Below are 18,430 nucleotides of genomic sequence, written 5' to 3'. Positions count from 1 at the left end.
GAGTAGCTAGGATTACAGGAGCCTGCCACCACACCCGGCTAATTTTTGTATTTTTAGTAGAGATGGGGTTTCACCGTGTTGGCCAGGCTGGTCTAGAACTCCTGACCTTATGATCCACCCACCTCGGCCTCCCAAAGTGCTGGGATTACAGGCATGAGCCACCGTGCCTGGCACTTGCTTATATTTTTAACCTTTCTTTTTCAAAATTGTGGTAACTAGATGAGTTCATCAATGAATGTATATAGGAGTGACTAGTATAATGTCTAGATTTTTTATTTAGTAAATGTAATTCTTACAACTGACTATAAAATTGTTAAAAGAGTCAAATTGCAATAGAATATTATCTGGGAAACAGAACTGTAATAACTTTGGGAAATTTTATCTGTCCAAATACATGTGAACTAAGATTCTTACTATAGGGTGGTGAATGGGTTAGATATCAAAGTATAAATGCAATTTTTTTGATATATTTTAATTTAGTCAAATTTGTTAATGCATTAATTTCTGCTTTTGGGTTTGTGGTAATTCAGGGAAAGGCTCTTCCAATTCTGATATTCTTAAAAATTCTCTGGTGTGCGTGTGTGCGTGTATGTGTGTGTGTGTGTTTACTTTTATAAATTCATTGACTTTAAATACATTTCTGAACTTTTTGGAATTTATGCTCTATAAGGTTCAAAGTTTTGCTTCAACTTTTTCTCCAGTTGGACATCCACTTACAGTAACCTTGTTAGTGTATGGATGTGCAGGTTATTCATTCACTTCAGAGGTAATCATGATATGTTATTTTATGGAGTACTAGCTAAAACTTTCTTTTATTTTATTTAGGATTTTCATACTCATGAAGAAACGGAAGATCTGATGGATGAAAATTGCATTTTGAAGAGAGATGTTGCTATACTCAGACAGGAAATATGCACAATGAAAAATGACAGCCTGGAAAAAGAAAATAAATGTCTTACGGACATTAAAATTGTTAAAGAAAGAAATGCTGCCCTTGAAAAGAGTATAAAACTCAATGAGGAAACTAACAAAAACAGCATTCCAGTATTGATACAAGAGCTTCATGATCTCAAGGCTGAGAATACAGGGCTCAATTCCAAACTGTTGAAGGAAAAGGAAAGCAAGGCAAGACTGGAAGCTGAAATTGAATCGTGTCAGTCTAGACTGGCTGCTGCTATAAGTAAACACAGTGAAAGTGTGAAAACAGAAAGAAACCTAAGACTTGCTTTAGAGAGAACACAAGACATTTCTCTACAAGTAAAAATGACTTCTGATATTTCTGAAGTAGAAGATAAGAATGAGTTTCTTACTGAACAACTTTCTAAAATGCAAATTAAATTCAATACCTTAGAAGATAAGTTCCCTAAGACAAGAGATACTCTCAGAAAAAAGTCATTGGCTTTCGAAACTGTACACAATGACCTAAGCCAAACACAGCAGCAAATGAAATGAAAGAGATGTATCAAAATGCAGAAGCAAAAGTGAGTAAATCCACTGGAAAGTGGAACTGTGTAGAAGAGAGGATATGTCAACTCCAACGTGAAAATCTGCGGCTTGAACAGCAACTAGACGATGTTCATCAGAAAGAGGATCATCAAGAGATAGTAATTAATATCCAAAGAGGCTCTATTGAGAGTGGAAAGAGAGACCTCCTGCTAGAAGAGAAAAATAAGAAGCGAATGAATGAATATAATCATTTAAAAGAAAGTGTCTTTCAGTATGAGAAAGAGAAAACAGAAAGAGTAGTGTCAAGGAAGATAAATACTTTCAAACTTCTAGAAAGATAATTTAAACATTTGGTTCTGGATACATGTCGAACCCAGTTGAATATAAAAATCAATAGATAAAAAGTGTGTTTACCATACTGTATAATTCCATTTACATGAAACATCTAGAAAAGATAAATGTATAGGGACAAAAAGTAGATTAATGTTTACAAAGAGTGGGGCTGGAAGCTGGTAGTGACTGCTAATGGGTAGGAGGGATCGTGCAGTGATGGAAATGCTCTAAAGTTGGATTGTAGAGATGGCTGCACAACTCAGTAAATTTACTAAAAATCTTTTAACTTTATGTTAAAACAAATTCTATAGTATGTAAATTATATTTCAATAAAGCTTTTTAATAAAAAAAAGGAAAAATGTGTTTATTATATCAGCTTAGAAACATACCTTGCTTCCAGGAAATAAAAGGTGGAGCTGAGAGATGATTTACTTTGAGAAAAGATATTGTGTCACCTATGAAATTTTATTAGGCACAGAGTCATATTTTAAGGTAGATAGTCCTGTGCTGCTGAAGCAATAATTTTAATGTCTTTATGTTGCCACGTTAAGACCATGATGAAGGTATAAATGGAAATGTTTACACCTGAAATGAGTATTTTCAAATTAAAATGTAAGTAAGTGATTTGCTTTGTCACTTAATTCTAGATTCCCCAGATGAACTGAAGTGTATTGCTGTGTCTTCTAATACCTTCCTTTAAGTAGCTTTTTATATATTTTAGTTGGTATAAGCTTTGTTGTTATTCATATTAATTTAACTTAAATCTGAAAATGTGAGTCTCAAATTACGTATTTTTATGACCACATAGTGTTTTAAAGGCACCTACTTGTTATAAAATTACAATTTAGGATAAATGTGGTAGATTTTAGCAAAACCATATTTGATTTGGTCTTCCCACTGGAATTTATAGTTTACTTTGAATATTTTTATTAATAATTAGCTCATAATTTTTATTTCAAGACTCAATGACTATCATTTGAATATAACTTTGTCCAGTACAAAGATACTGTAGCTGCCTGTGATTTATGAGTTAGGCATTAGATCCCCATTTTCAGACTAAAGAGGGGTGGCAGGCTTATGTACAGTGGGAATGGAGTGAGCACAGGAGGGAGTTGTAGGAGCTTGAAGTCAGAGAGGGAGGTAGAGGCCTGTTTACCTAGGGCCTCAAAGGCCATTGGAATTTTACTTTTATTCTGAGATAGGAATCTGTTGGAAGGATTTGAACAGGTGATTGAATATGCTAGGAACTTTGAGGTTGAGTTGAGCTTCTAAGATGATCAAATGGTGGGATGAATCTGTTGTTAAGTAAGAATACTAATTTGGCAGGAAGGTAACACATTCTGCCTCCCTCGCTGAATTCAGTAATAAACAAAAGTGTGTACATGTGATGAAAAGAAGGTGAATTAATGTGTGTGGTGATAATTTTCAAAGTAGGTATATTAGAGTTAAATGTTACTAACATAATAAGAAGGCAATTTATAAAATCAGTAACAAAAATATTTTATCAGGTGGTTGTGAGGCAACTTCAAGAAGTGGCTGATCCCCGTAAAAAATTAACTACATTAGAGTCTCCACTGGAAGGTACATCACATTGTCACATTAATTTGGATAAGACACAGGCCTCAAAGAAGAAATTATTTCAAGTGGAAAGTCAAATATGTATGGAATTTTAACATGTCGACAGTTATTCTGCAGCTGATTGAATTACATAACATGTTTTAGGATACTCATTTTGGCAGAAGCTTGATTTTGTATTTTCATTTTAATTATTTCCATTTTACTATCTTTATAATGTACTTTTTTTTAATATTGTGGCTTTCATTCTACCATTTTGAAAAACCATTGCATAGCTTTTCTCTTACAGTATGTACCCTTGGAAAAATTAAGAATTCTACATCCTTCCTCACAGAAAATTGACCTTTTTCCTGTTCAACATATTTTCAAGTAATTTTTGTATTGCTATGATGAGGCAGGCTAGATTAAATCAGAGGGGAAGATTTAATGGAATGTTCCAGAAAATTGTCTTATTTCTTCACTTTTGTGAATGGACACAGAATCTGTATCTATTTATTTCACAGATTCTAGGTTAACTTGTAGAGAGAGGCCATCATACTGTTCTTTGAAATGTACATGTTTTATGTTAATTTACAAACTATTTGAAAAGTTAGGCATTCTCTTTATTTATCTTTTATTTAAAATATACTATAAAAGTGTAGAAATATTTAGATCTGATATAGTATGTACATCAAAAATTGAGAGCTGAGAAAATTATCTTGATCCTGCCATTGGATTTTAAAAACAGTTTCACTGAGATATCATTCACATATCAGACAGTTCAACCATTAAAAATGTGCAACTCAGTATCTATTAGTATATTCACAGCATTTTCATCACCCTGAAAAGCAACCCCACATCTCCTAGGCGTGACTGCAGCCTTCCTCCATGTCCCTTCACCTACCCCTGTTGTAGGCAACCACCATCTACCTTTGTCTCCATAGGTTTGCCTGTTTTGCATATTTCACATACATAGAGTTCTACAATATGTCATCCTTTGTGACTGGCTTTTTCACTTAGCATAATGTTTCCAGAATTCATGCATGTTTTAGCACACATTGATAGTTTATTTCTTCTTATAGTTAAATGATATTGTATTGCATGGCTATACTTTTTTCCATTCATTCATCAGTTGATGGACCTTTAGGTTAGTTTCCATGTTTTAGCTATTATGAAAAATGCTGCTGCGAACTTTCACTTACAGGTTACTATGTGAACATGTGTTTTTATTTCCCTGCTCTTGGACTTTATCCTCAGAGTTAATTGGGCAGATTTCAGCACTTGTCTTGCTCATGCTAGCCTTTCTGCCTTCTTAGTTTCTGTTTATCTAGCCTCATTCATTCAGACCTGGCAGACAATTTTTTTGTTTTCCTGAAGCTTTCTCTGACTGTTCTGACTCTCATTGACCTTATGTGTTAGCAATTGTTGTCTAGTCTGTGCAGAAGAACTTAGTCCTTAATTTTACATGGCTTTTATTTTTTTATGGAAGATAATTTTCTCTTATTATAAATGTGCTTAATAGGGGAATAATATATAATAGGTATGCCACCTATCCTTGCATAAATTGAAAATATTTTAGCTTAGAAGTTTTTAGCATACAATTAAATACTTTATACCATACCAATTATTTCTTTTTTGGGACCTTGACACAGTAAGGTTTATATTCTAAATGTATTTTTAGCAATTAACTATCAAATCTAAACCAATTAGTCTAATGAAGGAGAATCGATCAATCACATGTTTATGTTTTTCTCACTATGAGAAAGAATCTAAATTGGCCTTTTTTCACGATGCAGTCAGAACTGTCTTTCTGGACTGCTACCAGTTTGTCAGCTGAACAGTTCTGGCTGAGGCTTGTCTGATGAACGATAGCACAGCCCCTCAATCTGAGTGCTCAGCAGAGTGCTTGTGAAGGCAGCACCACAGCAGCAGTTGGTCAGAGGGAACTGATTCAGGAGCTTCAATTTAGCAGTAGCATCCAGGGCTTTCGGCTCAGTGTCTTTAGCCTGTCTCTGCTGGTTATGTCAGTTATGTACTATTCAATCCAGGAGGTGCTACTTAACATTGTACTACATGCATAGTCATTGCCTACTGAGTCACACAGAGAGAAAAGTAAGTTATAAATATATGCCCCCATTTGCTGCAACTCTCAGTGGTGAGAAGAATGATTGCATGCAGTTATAGGAGACCACTTCCATTGGCATGCCACCTGCCTAACATACACAATTTTGTTAAGATACACAATTAAATTATTATGCTAGGAGCAAATATTTTTGTAGCTCACTATGTTCCATGTACTCTTCTAAGTGCTTCATGTTAGTCCCCGGTTAAACACCTGGTTGGGGGAGGTGACTCATGCCAATAATCCTAGCATTTTGGAAGGCTGAGGCAGGAGGATCGCTTGAGCCCAGGAGTTTGAGACCAGCCAGAGCAATATAGTGAGATCCTGTCTCTTAGAAACAAAAAAAAAATTTAAATACTTAGCTGACGCATGGTGGTGCATGCCTGTAGTCCCAGCTACACTGGGAGGCTGTGGTAGGAGGATCACTTGAGCTTGGAATATTGAGGCTACAGTGAGCGGTGATGAAGCCACTGCACTCCAGCCTGGGTAACAGAGCGAGGCTCTTGTCTCATAAATAAAAAGTTTTGTATAGATTCCCATAGAAGTGAGTTAGACATCAGGCTTAGAGTTATTAGCCACTTTGATGTCTGCCTTGGGAGTAAAACATATAATAAGGGACAATATTAAACCATCTCAATCAATAGCCTCTAACTTCTTGAGAATGTTCTTATTTCATGAATTTCTAAGCAAGAGACTACCCGGATTAAGACATTTGGTGGACACCATTTTGAGATGAAGTATCTCGATTAGGAGGAAGGGAGACCTCTAGTTGACTGGAGCTTCCCAATGATATAGCTGAGTGTCCCCCGAAGAAACTTTAGAACAAGACTTTCATCATGCTATATCTCTATGGCAAAGGAAACTCTTTAAAAGAAAACAAAGGCAAACAAGTGATAATCTGATGGAAAAAAAGGGCTGGGTGCTGTAATCCCAATATTTTGGGAAGCTGAGGTGGGTGGATTACCTGAGGTCAGAAGTTCAAAAACAGCCTGGCCAACATGGTGAAACCCTGTCTCTACTGAAAATATAAAAATTAGCCAGGCTTGGTGGTGGGCACCTGTAGTCCCAGCTACTTGGGAGACCGAGGCAGGAGAATCACTTGAACCGAGGAGGTGGAAGTTGCAGTGAGCTGAGATGGCACCACTGCACTCCAGCCTGGATGACACAGTGTGACTCCATCTCAAAAAAGGGAAAAAAGGGACAAAGTATACTGGTCCAAAAAAGAAGAAAGAAAGAAAAAAGGGACAAAGTATACTGGTCAGTATCATAATGGTGAGACTGTCCCCCTTTGAGATTAGAAAATAACAGTATACTCAAAGTAATATCAATAAGAACCAACAGAATAGACAAGAATAGAATATACAAGATTCGCTATCTGCAAAAGTAATCTGCACAAAGTAGCAATGTATGAGTGTGTGGTTGAGAATATTGTCTATAATATGTGTACTAGAAGGAAGAGGCCTCAAGATAAAAGGTCAGGCCTCAAGAGAAAGGTCAGAGCTGGAAATGTAGATTAGGGAATCTAGGTCAAAGTTTTGAGATTTTAGCAGTCCTGAGAGAATTTAAAAAGTGGAATAGCAGCTGAGCGTGGTGGCTCAGTCCTGTAATCCCAGCACTTTGGGAGGCTAAGGCAGGCAGATCATGAGGTTAGGAGTTCAAGATCAGTCTGGCCAACATAGTGAAACCCTGTCCCTACTAAAGATATGAAAAATTAGCCGGGCATGGTAGCACATACCTGTGATCCTATCTTCTTGGGAGGGTGAGGCAGGAGAATTGCTTGAACCCAGGAGGTGGAGGTTGTGTTGAGCGGAGATCGTGCCACTGCACTCCAGCCTGGGTGACAGTGGGAGACTCCATCTCAAAAACAAGAACAACAACAATAAAAACAGAAAGGCATAGGGCCGAACAACAGGTTGCTGCATTTAGAAATAAAGTGGGGTCAGAGGAGCAGAGGGAGCATTTGGTCACTGCTCGCAGTTGCTGCTGAGCAAAGCAGGATAAAGTCCTTCATGACCCTTGGACTTTTTTATTGGAATTATTAAAAATTAGATTTCACTGTTAAAAACAACTAGTGATGAAAAATAGATTACTGGATGAGACCATGTGTCATAGAGTCCAATGGAAGGGGAGAAACAGGAAAATAGAAAAGCCACAAAAAGTAGACAAAAGTTGTGTTTTTGTTTATTATAGAAAAAATAAACTTTATTTAAAGAGAAGTGGTTAAGAGAAAGAGAAAAACTGAAACCTATGGGTGAATACTTACAGAGAATGACAGTATTTAGCTCAACCTGAAGACAGATGAGGACCAAAAATGTAATGAGAACTAGATAAGAGTTTTCTAAAAATCGTCTTAGTAAGATGTAATTTAAGAAAAGTTGGAATATCTTAAACTATTAATGAAAATGTTTCTAGAGCATCTTTAAAAACTAAAATGTAAATATAACTACTTTTTTTTTTTACTAACCCTTAGTATTTTGTGTGTAAAACTCCTCATTTGTAACAAACATTTTTGACAGTTTAAATTTCAGAAAAGATAATGATGAAAGTATGAATCATTTTTAGCATTTTGAGAAAAGTGACTAGTTTTAAAATCTGCCCTTATTGGCATCAGGTTTATAAAATGTACTTTATAGCCCTGCCTAAATACATATTACTCATCAACTTATGAGAAATCATATTTTTAAGATAAAAGAGGGTCTCTGGATTTTACAAAAATAATTTTAAACACTTTTTTTAAGCCTGAAGAAAAAAATGAAGACTTAAGAAAACTTTTTGAGTTAGTATCATCACTGGAGTATAATGTGAATCACATAAGAAAGAAAAATCATGAATTAAAAGAAGAGGCAACTGGGTTTGATTTTAATATTGTAGAACATGTTAATCCTTTATTAATTGATTTAACTATAATTTTGCTTGACTATAATCAAGATACAAATTCATTTTATGTCTACATTTTCATAATTAAACGAATTCTATTTTGAAATGTATTTTACAAGCTCACAACACAACTTTATAGGCATGTGCCTCATGGGGGGCGGGAGTCAGCTGAGCTGTTGGGGCAAGGTTGGGATGAAAAAATTTATATTAAAAATATGTATATAAGAGAAACAACATAATCTGAAAGTATTTTAGAATGCCAAAATATTATACTTATTTTATTTTTATTTTTATTTGAGACACAGTCTGGCTCTGTCTCCCAAGCTAGACTGTAATGATGCCGTCTCGGCTCACTGCAACCTACGCCTCCAAGCAATTCTCCTGCCTCAGCCTCCTGAGTAGCTGGGATTACAGGTGTGTGCCACCATGCCCGGCTAATTTTTGTATTTTTAGTAGAGATGGGGTTTTGCCAAGCTGGTCAGGCTGGTCTTGAACTCCTGACCTCATGATCTGCCTGCCTCAGCCTCCCAAAGTGGCATGAGCCACCGTGCCTGGCCACTTATTCTTTAATGATTTTGAAAACAATGACAAAGCTTTGGACAACGTCAAGTGCACTCTTCATTATCTAGTTTGAATTTTTATTTCTGAAGATACTTTTGCTGTCTGTGGTCATCTTTTCTTCCTTTTGTAGTATCCTCTGCTGCATTCAGATTCTTTAAAGAAGACCTATTTGTGTCATTCTTTAACATCAAAATTTATCTTGATATGTAGCTTATATTTTGTTCTGCTTCTTTTTCTTTTAGATATAAAACAATGGAAATTTACTCATTTTACACAGATACCTCCGTTCTATACATGAAGTATATGTGTTATTAAACTTCTGTCTTATGGAAATAAATTCCATATGTATATAAATATATGTATAACTTAAAAGTAAAATGAGCATTCATGTTTTGATCACAGATTTTTTTTTTTTTTTTTTTGAGACGGAGTCTCGCTCTGTCACCCAGGCTGGAGTGCAGTGGCCGGATCTCAGCTCACTGCAAGCTCCGCCTCCCGGGTTTACGCCATTCTCCTGCCTCAGCCTCCCGAGTAGCTGGGACTACAGGCGCCTGCCACCTCGCCCGGCTAGTTTTTTGTATTTTTTAGTAGAGACGGGGTTTCACCGTGTTAGCCAGGATGGTCTCGATCTCCTGACCTCGTGATCCGCCCGTCTCGACCTCCCAAAGTGCTGGGATTACAGGCTTGAGCCACCGCGCCCGGCCCAGATTTTTTTTTTAAATGGAATGTGTCTTTGAATCCCTGACCTCAGCTACTTTTCTGTTTATTTACTGAGCACTTAAGTTGGTTTTCTGATTCTAATCGACATTTTTCTGTCATTGCCTTTCTCTATATGGTTTTGTATCTCTTTCATTTTGTTGACATTACGTCAGCAAAGATCTCTAGATCTCGTCTTCAAAGTCTTTAAATCATTACACGTCTCTCTGCCCCTTTCCTTTTTTCTAAAACTGCCTGTTTCCTTTTTCTCCTTAACTCAGATATTAAAGATGTTTTCTTACTTCTCTTTCTACATTGAATAATGTCCTTGATGCTTTTTGTGTGTACTTTTTTCTCTTCTTATGGAATGTGGTCAGTGGGTATCCAAATTTATTTTTGTGTCTTTTTCAAATGTTATGTGTTTTACTTTATTATCTTGGTTACTAATCTCTGGGTTATGGCTTATATTTAGTAATAGGTTGTTTTATCTTAGCATACCAACATGGATATGAATAGTTTATTTACAAAAAGTGGATGGTTAGGCCAGGTGTGGTGGCTCACACTTATAATTCCAGTACTTTGGGAGGCCAAGGTGGGTGGATTATTTGAGGTCAGGAGGTCAAGACCAGTCTGACCAACATGGTGAAACCCCATTTCTACTAAAACTACAAAATGAGCCAGGCGTGGTGGTACACGCCTGTAATCCCAGCTACCTGGGAGGCTGAGGCAGGAGAATCACTTGAATCCAGTAGGCAGAGGTTGCAGTGAGCTGAGATCACACCATTGCATTTCAGCCTGGGCAGCAAGAGTGAAATTCCATCTCAAAAAACAAAAACAAAAACAAAAACTGTATGGTTATAATACCACTTTGCCTGCCATATATGCCATAAAATGTCCTTCATATTATGTATCTAAGATTATAATTTCGTATAGAATGCTTCCAAACTATGCTCAGTTGAAACCGAAAGGATCATAGTTTAGAGATTTGTTTCTTTGATATGCGATGACATAATATCTGTTTAAACAATTATTAAATATTTACTCTTAAAAATACTTACTAATTCTGTGCATTTCTGCAGATATAAGAAACTCCTGGAAATGGCAATAAATATGTTAAGTGCATTTGGAAATGAAGACTTCGGTTGCCATCGAGACTTAAAAACAGATCAACTGAAAATGGATATTCTGATTAAGAAGCTAAAACATAAGGTAATTTTTTAAAAAAATTTATTTTATCTTAAGGTCTAGATTACTTGTGTGAGATATGCAGGTTTGTTACATAAGTAACCGTGTGCCATGATGGTTTGCTGCACCTGTCAATCCATCACCTAGATATTAAGCCCTGCAGGCATTAGCTATTGATCTTGATGCTCTCCCTCCTGACCCCAACAGGCCCCAGTGTTTGTCGTTCCCCTCCCCAAGTCCACGTGTTCTCGTCGTTCAGCTCCCACTTACAAGTGAGAAAATGTAGCATTTGGTTTTTCGTTCCTGCATTAGTCTGCTGAGGATAACAGCTTTGAGTTCATCCACGTCCCTGCAAAGAGCATGATCTCATTCATGTTTATGACTCCATGGTGTATATATATCACATTTTCTTTATCCCATGTATCACTGATAGACATCTGGGTTGATTCCATGTCTTTACTATTGAGAATAGTGCTGCAATGAACATACAAACGCATGTATCTTTGTAATAGAAAAATTTATATTCCAACATATGGTAATTTTAAATCAGTTTTGGGCTTAAAAGTCATGTAATTTGGGAAAATATTAATAGTGGAAAAGCCCAAATTCTGTCAAAATATGTTGAGAAAATAGAGGGTAAATATATCTTTTCAGACTTTAAATGTTTCAGGCTCTTAATCTTCCCCATATCTGGGAAGACCTAGAAGGGGAGAGACTGGGTTACATTAATGAGGGCCATTTCAATCTCTTGGCCCTGCAGCAGCCATTTCAAAATATGTAAAAAATGTATATTTGGGGTTAAATATTTTGATTTCCTTCAGCAGCTTCTCTCTGTGATGCTGTACCAGAATCAGGTTAGAAAGTAAGCCACATTATAAGAGTTAATAAAACCCATCTGCTGAGATTTTATAGTTTGAAGCATGCGATTCCTAGACCCTTTATTGGGGCCAAAGGAAACAAGGTCTTATTCCTCAATATAAATCTCTCAGTGCTTTAAGCAGTGAAAGATTTTTCATTTAATTTTACAGACTTGATACTAATAAAAAGGATAGTTTTTAAATTACAAATTTTTTTTTCTATAAAAAGGACATGCTGTTGATTCTCTTATGTCTTGAATTCTGGCAAGTGATGTGAAACGAAGCAGTACCTGTCTCCAGACCACTAGTACCAAATTAATTTGTGTGGGAGGAGGGTGGTGCGTAACAGGTTTATTGAGAAATCTTGAACACACCATGCAATTTACTCATTTAAAATATACAAGTCATTGACTTTAATATTTTCAGACAGTTATGCAGTCATCATTACAATCAATTTTAGAACATTTTCATCACCCTAAAAACAAACCCCACATCATTTAGCCATCTTCACTAGTTTTCCCTTCCTCCCTCAGCCCTAGGGAACCACCCACCTTCTTTGTATGGATTTGCCTATAAGCCTCTGAAATAAAAAGCAAGTGGTCTACTGTGACTGGCTTATTTCACTTAGCATAATTTTTCATGCTGCATCTGTGTTGTAGCAGGTATTGATGTGGGGTTTTTCTCCTTAGTTCAGCTAAATCTGGGTTCTTCTCTCATGACCAGGAAAAATTAAGCATGCAGACACACTGAAGGGTGAGGAGGACAGAATTTATTAAGTGAAAGGAAAGTGCTCAGCAAAGAGAGGGGTCCTGCCAACAGGTTTCGACCTCACAATTGAATACCAGGAGCACATGAGCTGAAGTGGCCAGGCTCCTCCCCTGCATAAGATGTGAATTCCTGGTGGCTACACCCCATCCCCCCAATGCATGTGGGCCTCCAGTTCGCTGCCAGCATGTCTAGGCAAGACAAGTCCAGTTTCCTTTATCTGCACATAACATCTGGTGTAAACACTTAAGGGCTGGTTGGAGATTCTCTGGCGACCCTTCTGTATCTGCCTAGACATTTTGCTGTCTCCTCCTCCTATCGGTATCAGTACTTAATTTATTTTTATTGCTGAGTGATATTCCATTGTATGGATAGGTCAAACATTTTATTTATCCATTCACCAGGTGATGGACTTTTGGGTTCTTTCCCACCCAAAGGTGATGGATGTTTTGGTTCTTTCCACTTTTTGACTCCTGTGAATAATGCTGCTGTAAACATTTATGTATGAGTTTTTGTGCTTGCATATGTTTTTATTTTTCTGGAGTATATACTTATGACTGGAATTTCTGGGTCATATGGTGACTTCGTGCTTAACCTTTTGAGGAGCTACCAGTTTGTTTTCCAAAGTGGCTGCACCACTTTACTTTCCCAGCAGCATTGGGTAAGGTTTTAATTTCTCTACGTTTTTCCTAACACTTACTTTCTTTTTCTATTGAACAAAGATTTTTATCCTGTGGTGTGAAGTGATACCACATGTGGTTTTGATTTACATTTTCCTAAAGACTAACTACATCAAGCAGCTATTAATGTGCTCATTATCCATCTTTGTATCTTCTTTGCAGATGTATCTGTTCAAAATCTTTGCCCATTTTTTAAATTGAGTTATCTTGTTACTTATGAATTGCAAATGTTCTTTACGTGTCTTATATATGTAAGTCACTTATCAGCCATATGCTTTTCAAATACTTTCTTCTACTTAGTGTCTTGCCTTTTCACTTCTTGGTACTGTCTTCTCAGGCACAGCAGTTTTCAATTTTGAAGTTCATTGAATCCATTTTTCCTTTGGAGTCATAGCTAAGAAAACACTGCCAAATGCAGTCACAGAGATTTATGCCAGTGTTTCCTTCTGAGGGTTTTATAGTTTTCGCTGTTACAGTTAACTGTTTTATTTTGAGTTAATTTTTAAGTAAGATATTTGGTCCAGATTTATTTATTTTTTTGCATGTGGATACCCAGTTGTTCCAGCACCATTTGTTGAAAAGACTATTCTTTTCCCATTTTGTTCCTTTGTTAACCTTATATGAAATCCATTGACTGTAAATGTGCAGGTTTATTTTTAGATCATCAACTCTTAGTTTGTTTATGTCTGTTCTTATGCCAAGGTCAAATTGAATTTACTGAGAAGTTTCTTGAATCATGTTGCATATTACCAGTTGTCTTATGTCATAATAAAAATTAAATTTAGTGGAATATCTTTAACTTCACCTTTTGTGTCTCAGAGGAGTCTCTGGCCAGCTTATACCTTACTTACTCTAAGATGTGATGGGAAGCCAGGCCTACAAGATATACTTTATTTCTTTTTTTCTCCATTCAAATCTGTAGTATCTTTTCCATTGCCTCCTGCTGTCATTTTATTTTCATTAAGTTTCGGTCACAGGATCTGCTGACATAGTCTAATATTTAGTGCATTATGTTTTGCTAACTCATTATAATTCATAGAATCTTCCATAGATATTTACCATCCAGGAAGGAGAAGTTTCAGTCTGGGCCACCTTTCCTCAGCTTTCCTCAGTGGAAATCAAGTGAAGTCATCATCTTTCAGTTTGCAGATCCTCTTTCCACCTGGTAGCTAGTTCTCTTGTGTAGCACTGTGTGGCTAATCCTTTTCTTGGTGCAGATCTTGCATTCTCAGAAACCACAGCTCCCTGTGTAGAGCTCCTTTTACTGAAACAGAGATGCACAGCTCTGCTTTCTAGCTCAGTAGAGGATTCTTAGAATATAAAGTTTAACTCATTCCAAGAAAAAGTCTTAGGAGTGCAGCACTTAAAAATCAGGTAATGTTCAGACAATTTATCAGAGACACATAGTAGATTAGTATTTTGACTTTCAAAATTTCAGAGCCAGCTTGTGTGCTATAGAGAAGCCTTGTGGTATAACACAGAGATGGGATGGTCTTAATGTCTCCATACAAACAAGCTTGGAGCAAGGTAAAGGAGAAATTGCATTGGATTTCTTAACACTCAAAGTACATTGTTTATTTTACTTCTGCGAGGACAGAAAATCACTCCATAATGTTCTCCTTATTTCCTTATTGAGAAAAGGAAAATAAAAATTAAATACTAGATTGATTAATAAACACTCAAAGCTTACCTTTTAGAATTTTAGTTAATTGAAATTAGGTCAATGTCTGATTTTGATTATGTAACCAAGTATTTCTAGTTGTTTTTCAAATCATATGTCTTCTTGCTTCCCAGTCTTATTTCCTAACTTGAGGGGAACCCTTGCCTTGTTATTAGAGTTCATAATTAAGGGGTTTTAGGAAAAGTTCCTCCTCAGCAGCTTATGTCTCTCTCCTGGTTATCTGCTGCTTCTCAGTAATGTTTGCCATCAATAAATTAACCTCAACATTTATTATATCCTACTTTAAAGGAGACTCTTTTCTGTTGCATGTTGTGTTTCCTGTTGTCTCTTTTTGAAACTTATTTTTCTAACAATTACCCAGAGTTTTGTGGCTTAAAAGAGAAACTTTTTTTTTGTTAATGAACCTGTGGTTTGGAAAAAGTTTGGCCAGGACAGCTTGTCTCTGCTCCCCTCTGCTTCCCTAGGAACAGCTGATCAGTTGGGGAAATGGAATCATCTGAGGCCTTTATTCACCCATGTATTTGATGGTTGATGCTGGCCATTGGCTGGAACCTTCCTTTGGGCAGGCAGCATGAATACTGACACTGGCACTGCCAGGTTCTCTTTGTGGCCTGCGTGTGCTGACAATCTGGGGGCTGGATTCTAAGTGAAAGCAGTCTGGGATAGAGAAGCCACATGGTATCCCTTTTACTGCATTCTATTCATTAAGAGGAAGTCAGTAAGGTTGGCCTATATTCGGTTTTTTTAAATGGGATGAATATAGCTTTTCTTTTGACACATATATCCATAATTATGGGTTAGTGATATTTTGATACACGTATATAGGATGTAATGATCAAGCTGACTAGCACATTTACTACTTCAACCATTTTTCATTTCTTTGAATTGTGAACATTCAAAATCTTCTGGCTTTTAAAAAATATACAATAAATCATAGTTAACCATATTCACTCTACAATGCCGCAGAATACCAGAACTCATTCCTCTTATCTAACTGTAATTCTATATCCATTAACCAAACTACTTTCCCCTAGTTCTTTGAGCTTTTTTGTTGTTGTTAAGAGACAGGATCTTGCTAGTGTAGTCTGGGCTCTGGGCAACTGTAGTCACCTGGGCTGGAGACAGTGGTTTGATCATAGTTCACTGCAGCCTCAAACTCTTGGTTCTCACTATGGAGTCATTTGATGATTAAGACCAGTTGGCATAAGAAAAACTTGTGATTTAGAAATCATGTGATACTTTTGAATGGGTCTTAGCTACATCGTTCATTGATCACTTTTTAAAATTATGAATGGATTCTATTTTTATATGACCAGATTACATTAATACTAACATAATTATGATTTCAAATTTTTATAAATCAGACTTAATTGTGAATTCAGTTATTAGTTTTGATATTGCTGATAAACATTTTAAGCTTCAGCCTCTTTTTTTAACATGTTCAAAATTGCTCTTTGAATCACTGACTCAAAGTGAAAGGCAACAAACATAATAATTAGGTTATAATTGTTTTAAAAGTGTATTCTTTTCATTTGTTTTAGGAAAAGCACAGTATGAAAAACAATTAGAGCAGTTAAATAAGGATAATATGACTTCGCTAAATAAGAAGAAACTCGAACTTAAAGATGCGGAATGTAAATTCTCCGAAATGAAAACTGCTTATGAAGAGGTTACAACCGAATTGGAAGAATATAAGGAAGCCTTTGCAGCAGCATTGAAAGCTAACAATTCCGTGTCAAAAACATTAACGAAGTAAGTCAAAACATCCACTCATAGGGAATGAATAAAGCTCATTAATTTGTTTTGAAAGCATAATTTTTAGTGAGATGGCTTCAGGATATTAGTAGGAAGTGAACGCTAATTTGATCATGTAATTTTGGAAAATAATGTTAGTAAATAATCTTACCTTTAAAATGTTAGTCAAGGATAGTTTCTGTCTCTCCTCTCACTTTTTTTTTGTTTTTTTGCTTTTGTATGGCTTTTTTCCCCTGAAAAATCTCATGTAGTTAACCTGATCTGTTAGTTTTTTTCACTAAGTATTTTTGAAGTTTTGTAATTAATAAAGTGATCTTGTTATAAGATTACTTGTCAGAATTTCCCTAAATAGAAATATTAATGATTTTAATTTAATTTTTGGTAGATCACAACCTAAACCCAAAGTGTCAAGTGGTACTGCTACTCTGGGCACGATTGTTTTTGATTGTGATCTTTAGTATTATCACTAGAGGGTGCCTCAAGAAAGACTATTTGTGTAACATATTCAAGATGTTACAGAAAGGCATCTTTGTGAAATAGTGAATAATTATCACAGGAATTTGAAGAAGTGTAATTCACAAAGTGGTTAAAAAATAACACCTTGTTCAGCCTGAAGGAGCGTGTGGAAGGCAGAGAACAAGCCCCACCTCCAGTGCCTTGGTCACAGTGCTGGGGGCTAATTGCCTTCAGAGATGCTTCAGTTCTTTTTGATCACCAGCCAATCTAGTTCTCCCCTAGGAGTTGTTTCTCTGAATTATTCCTCAGTGCCGAATGTTTAATTGTTCCTAGATAATGGGTGAAATGTACAAGGGTGAATGTACAAGGTTTACTCAACACAAGTATTCCTAGATTTTTTTTGTTCATTTTAGTTTTCTTAACCTACCTCAAGGAGTACAACATGATGTTTTGATATAATTATTTCTAGTGAAGTGGTTCTTATAATCAAGCAAATCAATATATCCATTTTCCTGCATCGTTACCCTTTAAATACAAGTATTTCTAATGGAACTTCAGAATCTTACAAGTAGAGCCATTTTAGAAGGCAGCAAGTTTTGCCTTTTGAGCCATACATCACTGACAACCATTATCTCTTCCTTGTCTACTTTGTTTGAACTGCTTGTTCAGTATAAATCACCTTAGAAACACAGGTGCTCCTTTAGAACAATTTTAAAATTATAATTCCTTACAACAGGTATACTCTCACACATCTTCGATGTGAAAACACTGTTTAGTGGGTAATTTGGTTTGCTCTCAGGGCAAGTCTTTAAAAACTGCAAGTCATTAAGAATCATTTAAGGAAAAATGAAATACTAAGCATTTGTCTTTGCTATCTTTACAGATCCAATAGGAAAATAGCAATGATCAACACCAAGCTCCTTATGAAGAACAAGCAGGTGAAATATTTTCTCAGCACTCTTCCTACAAGGCGAGACCCAGAGTCACCTTGTGTTGAAAATCTTCCCAGTATAGGACTCAACAGAAAATATATTCCCCAAATGCCCGTAAGAATTCCTACTTCAAATCCACAGACTTCAAATAACTGCAAGAACTACTTGACTTAGGTTAGTTATATGACCGTTTCTCTTTTGGGTTTCACTTCTCTAATATAATTCTTGTTTTTAATTTGGTGAAATACTGAGTTGTTCTGTCCATTTATGCATGTTAAGTAAAGATCATAATTAGCTGTGTTAGCACAGAAAGGAAATGGGCACTTTACATTTTTTAATTCCCTGGAGCTCTCGTTTTCAAGAGATACCCATTTGCTAACTTTATTCAATAAATGTGACTAAACTGACATGTTTAAAATGTCTTTAAAATCTGCATTTAAGTTAGGTTTTAGAAATAGCATGTTATTGCCTGATAACTGATGATATACTTTGAGATGCTTTGGCTTACTTTCTAACTGATCGTAGTTTAG

The 18,430-nt window shown here is 36.1% G+C and overlaps 1 protein-coding gene and 1 pseudogene across 3 annotated transcripts in view; both read left to right on the top strand.

Annotated features, from left to right (window-relative positions):
* Positions 1-2,403, top strand: part of LOC105551098 — a 44,309-nt pseudogene extending 41,906 nt beyond the window's left edge. The window contains exon 16 of the transcript XR_001007819.1: positions 826-2,403. The product of XR_001007819.1 is annotated as an ankyrin repeat domain-containing protein 20A2-like (transcript). The remainder of the gene's footprint in view (positions 1-825) is intronic.
* Positions 2,404-12,617: 10,214 nt separating this feature from the next.
* LOC105551097 (coiled-coil domain-containing protein 29-like) overlaps positions 12,618-18,430 on the top strand; it is a 20,575-nt gene continuing 14,762 nt past the window's right edge. The window contains exons 1-3 of one of the 2 annotated variants that reach the window (XM_011996254.1): positions 12,618-12,717; positions 16,299-16,509; positions 17,852-18,307. In XM_011996254.1, the coding sequence (XP_011851644.1) occupies positions 16,346-16,509; positions 17,852-18,074 (387 nt within the window). In that variant the 5' untranslated portion in view covers positions 12,618-12,717; positions 16,299-16,345 and the 3' untranslated portion in view covers positions 18,075-18,307. Of the gene's footprint in view, positions 12,718-16,298; positions 16,510-17,851; positions 18,308-18,430 lie in introns of those variants that run through there. The other variant, XR_001007818.1, reaches the window with a different exon arrangement.

Source organism: Mandrillus leucophaeus, unplaced genomic scaffold (genome assembly GCF_000951045.1).
Source record: "Mandrillus leucophaeus isolate KB7577 unplaced genomic scaffold, Mleu.le_1.0 Scaffold507, whole genome shotgun sequence".
NCBI classification, from domain to species: domain Eukaryota; kingdom Metazoa; phylum Chordata; class Mammalia; order Primates; family Cercopithecidae; genus Mandrillus; species Mandrillus leucophaeus.
The sequence above is the reverse complement of the archived record's forward strand: the minus strand, read 5'-3'. Positions and strand labels throughout refer to the sequence as shown.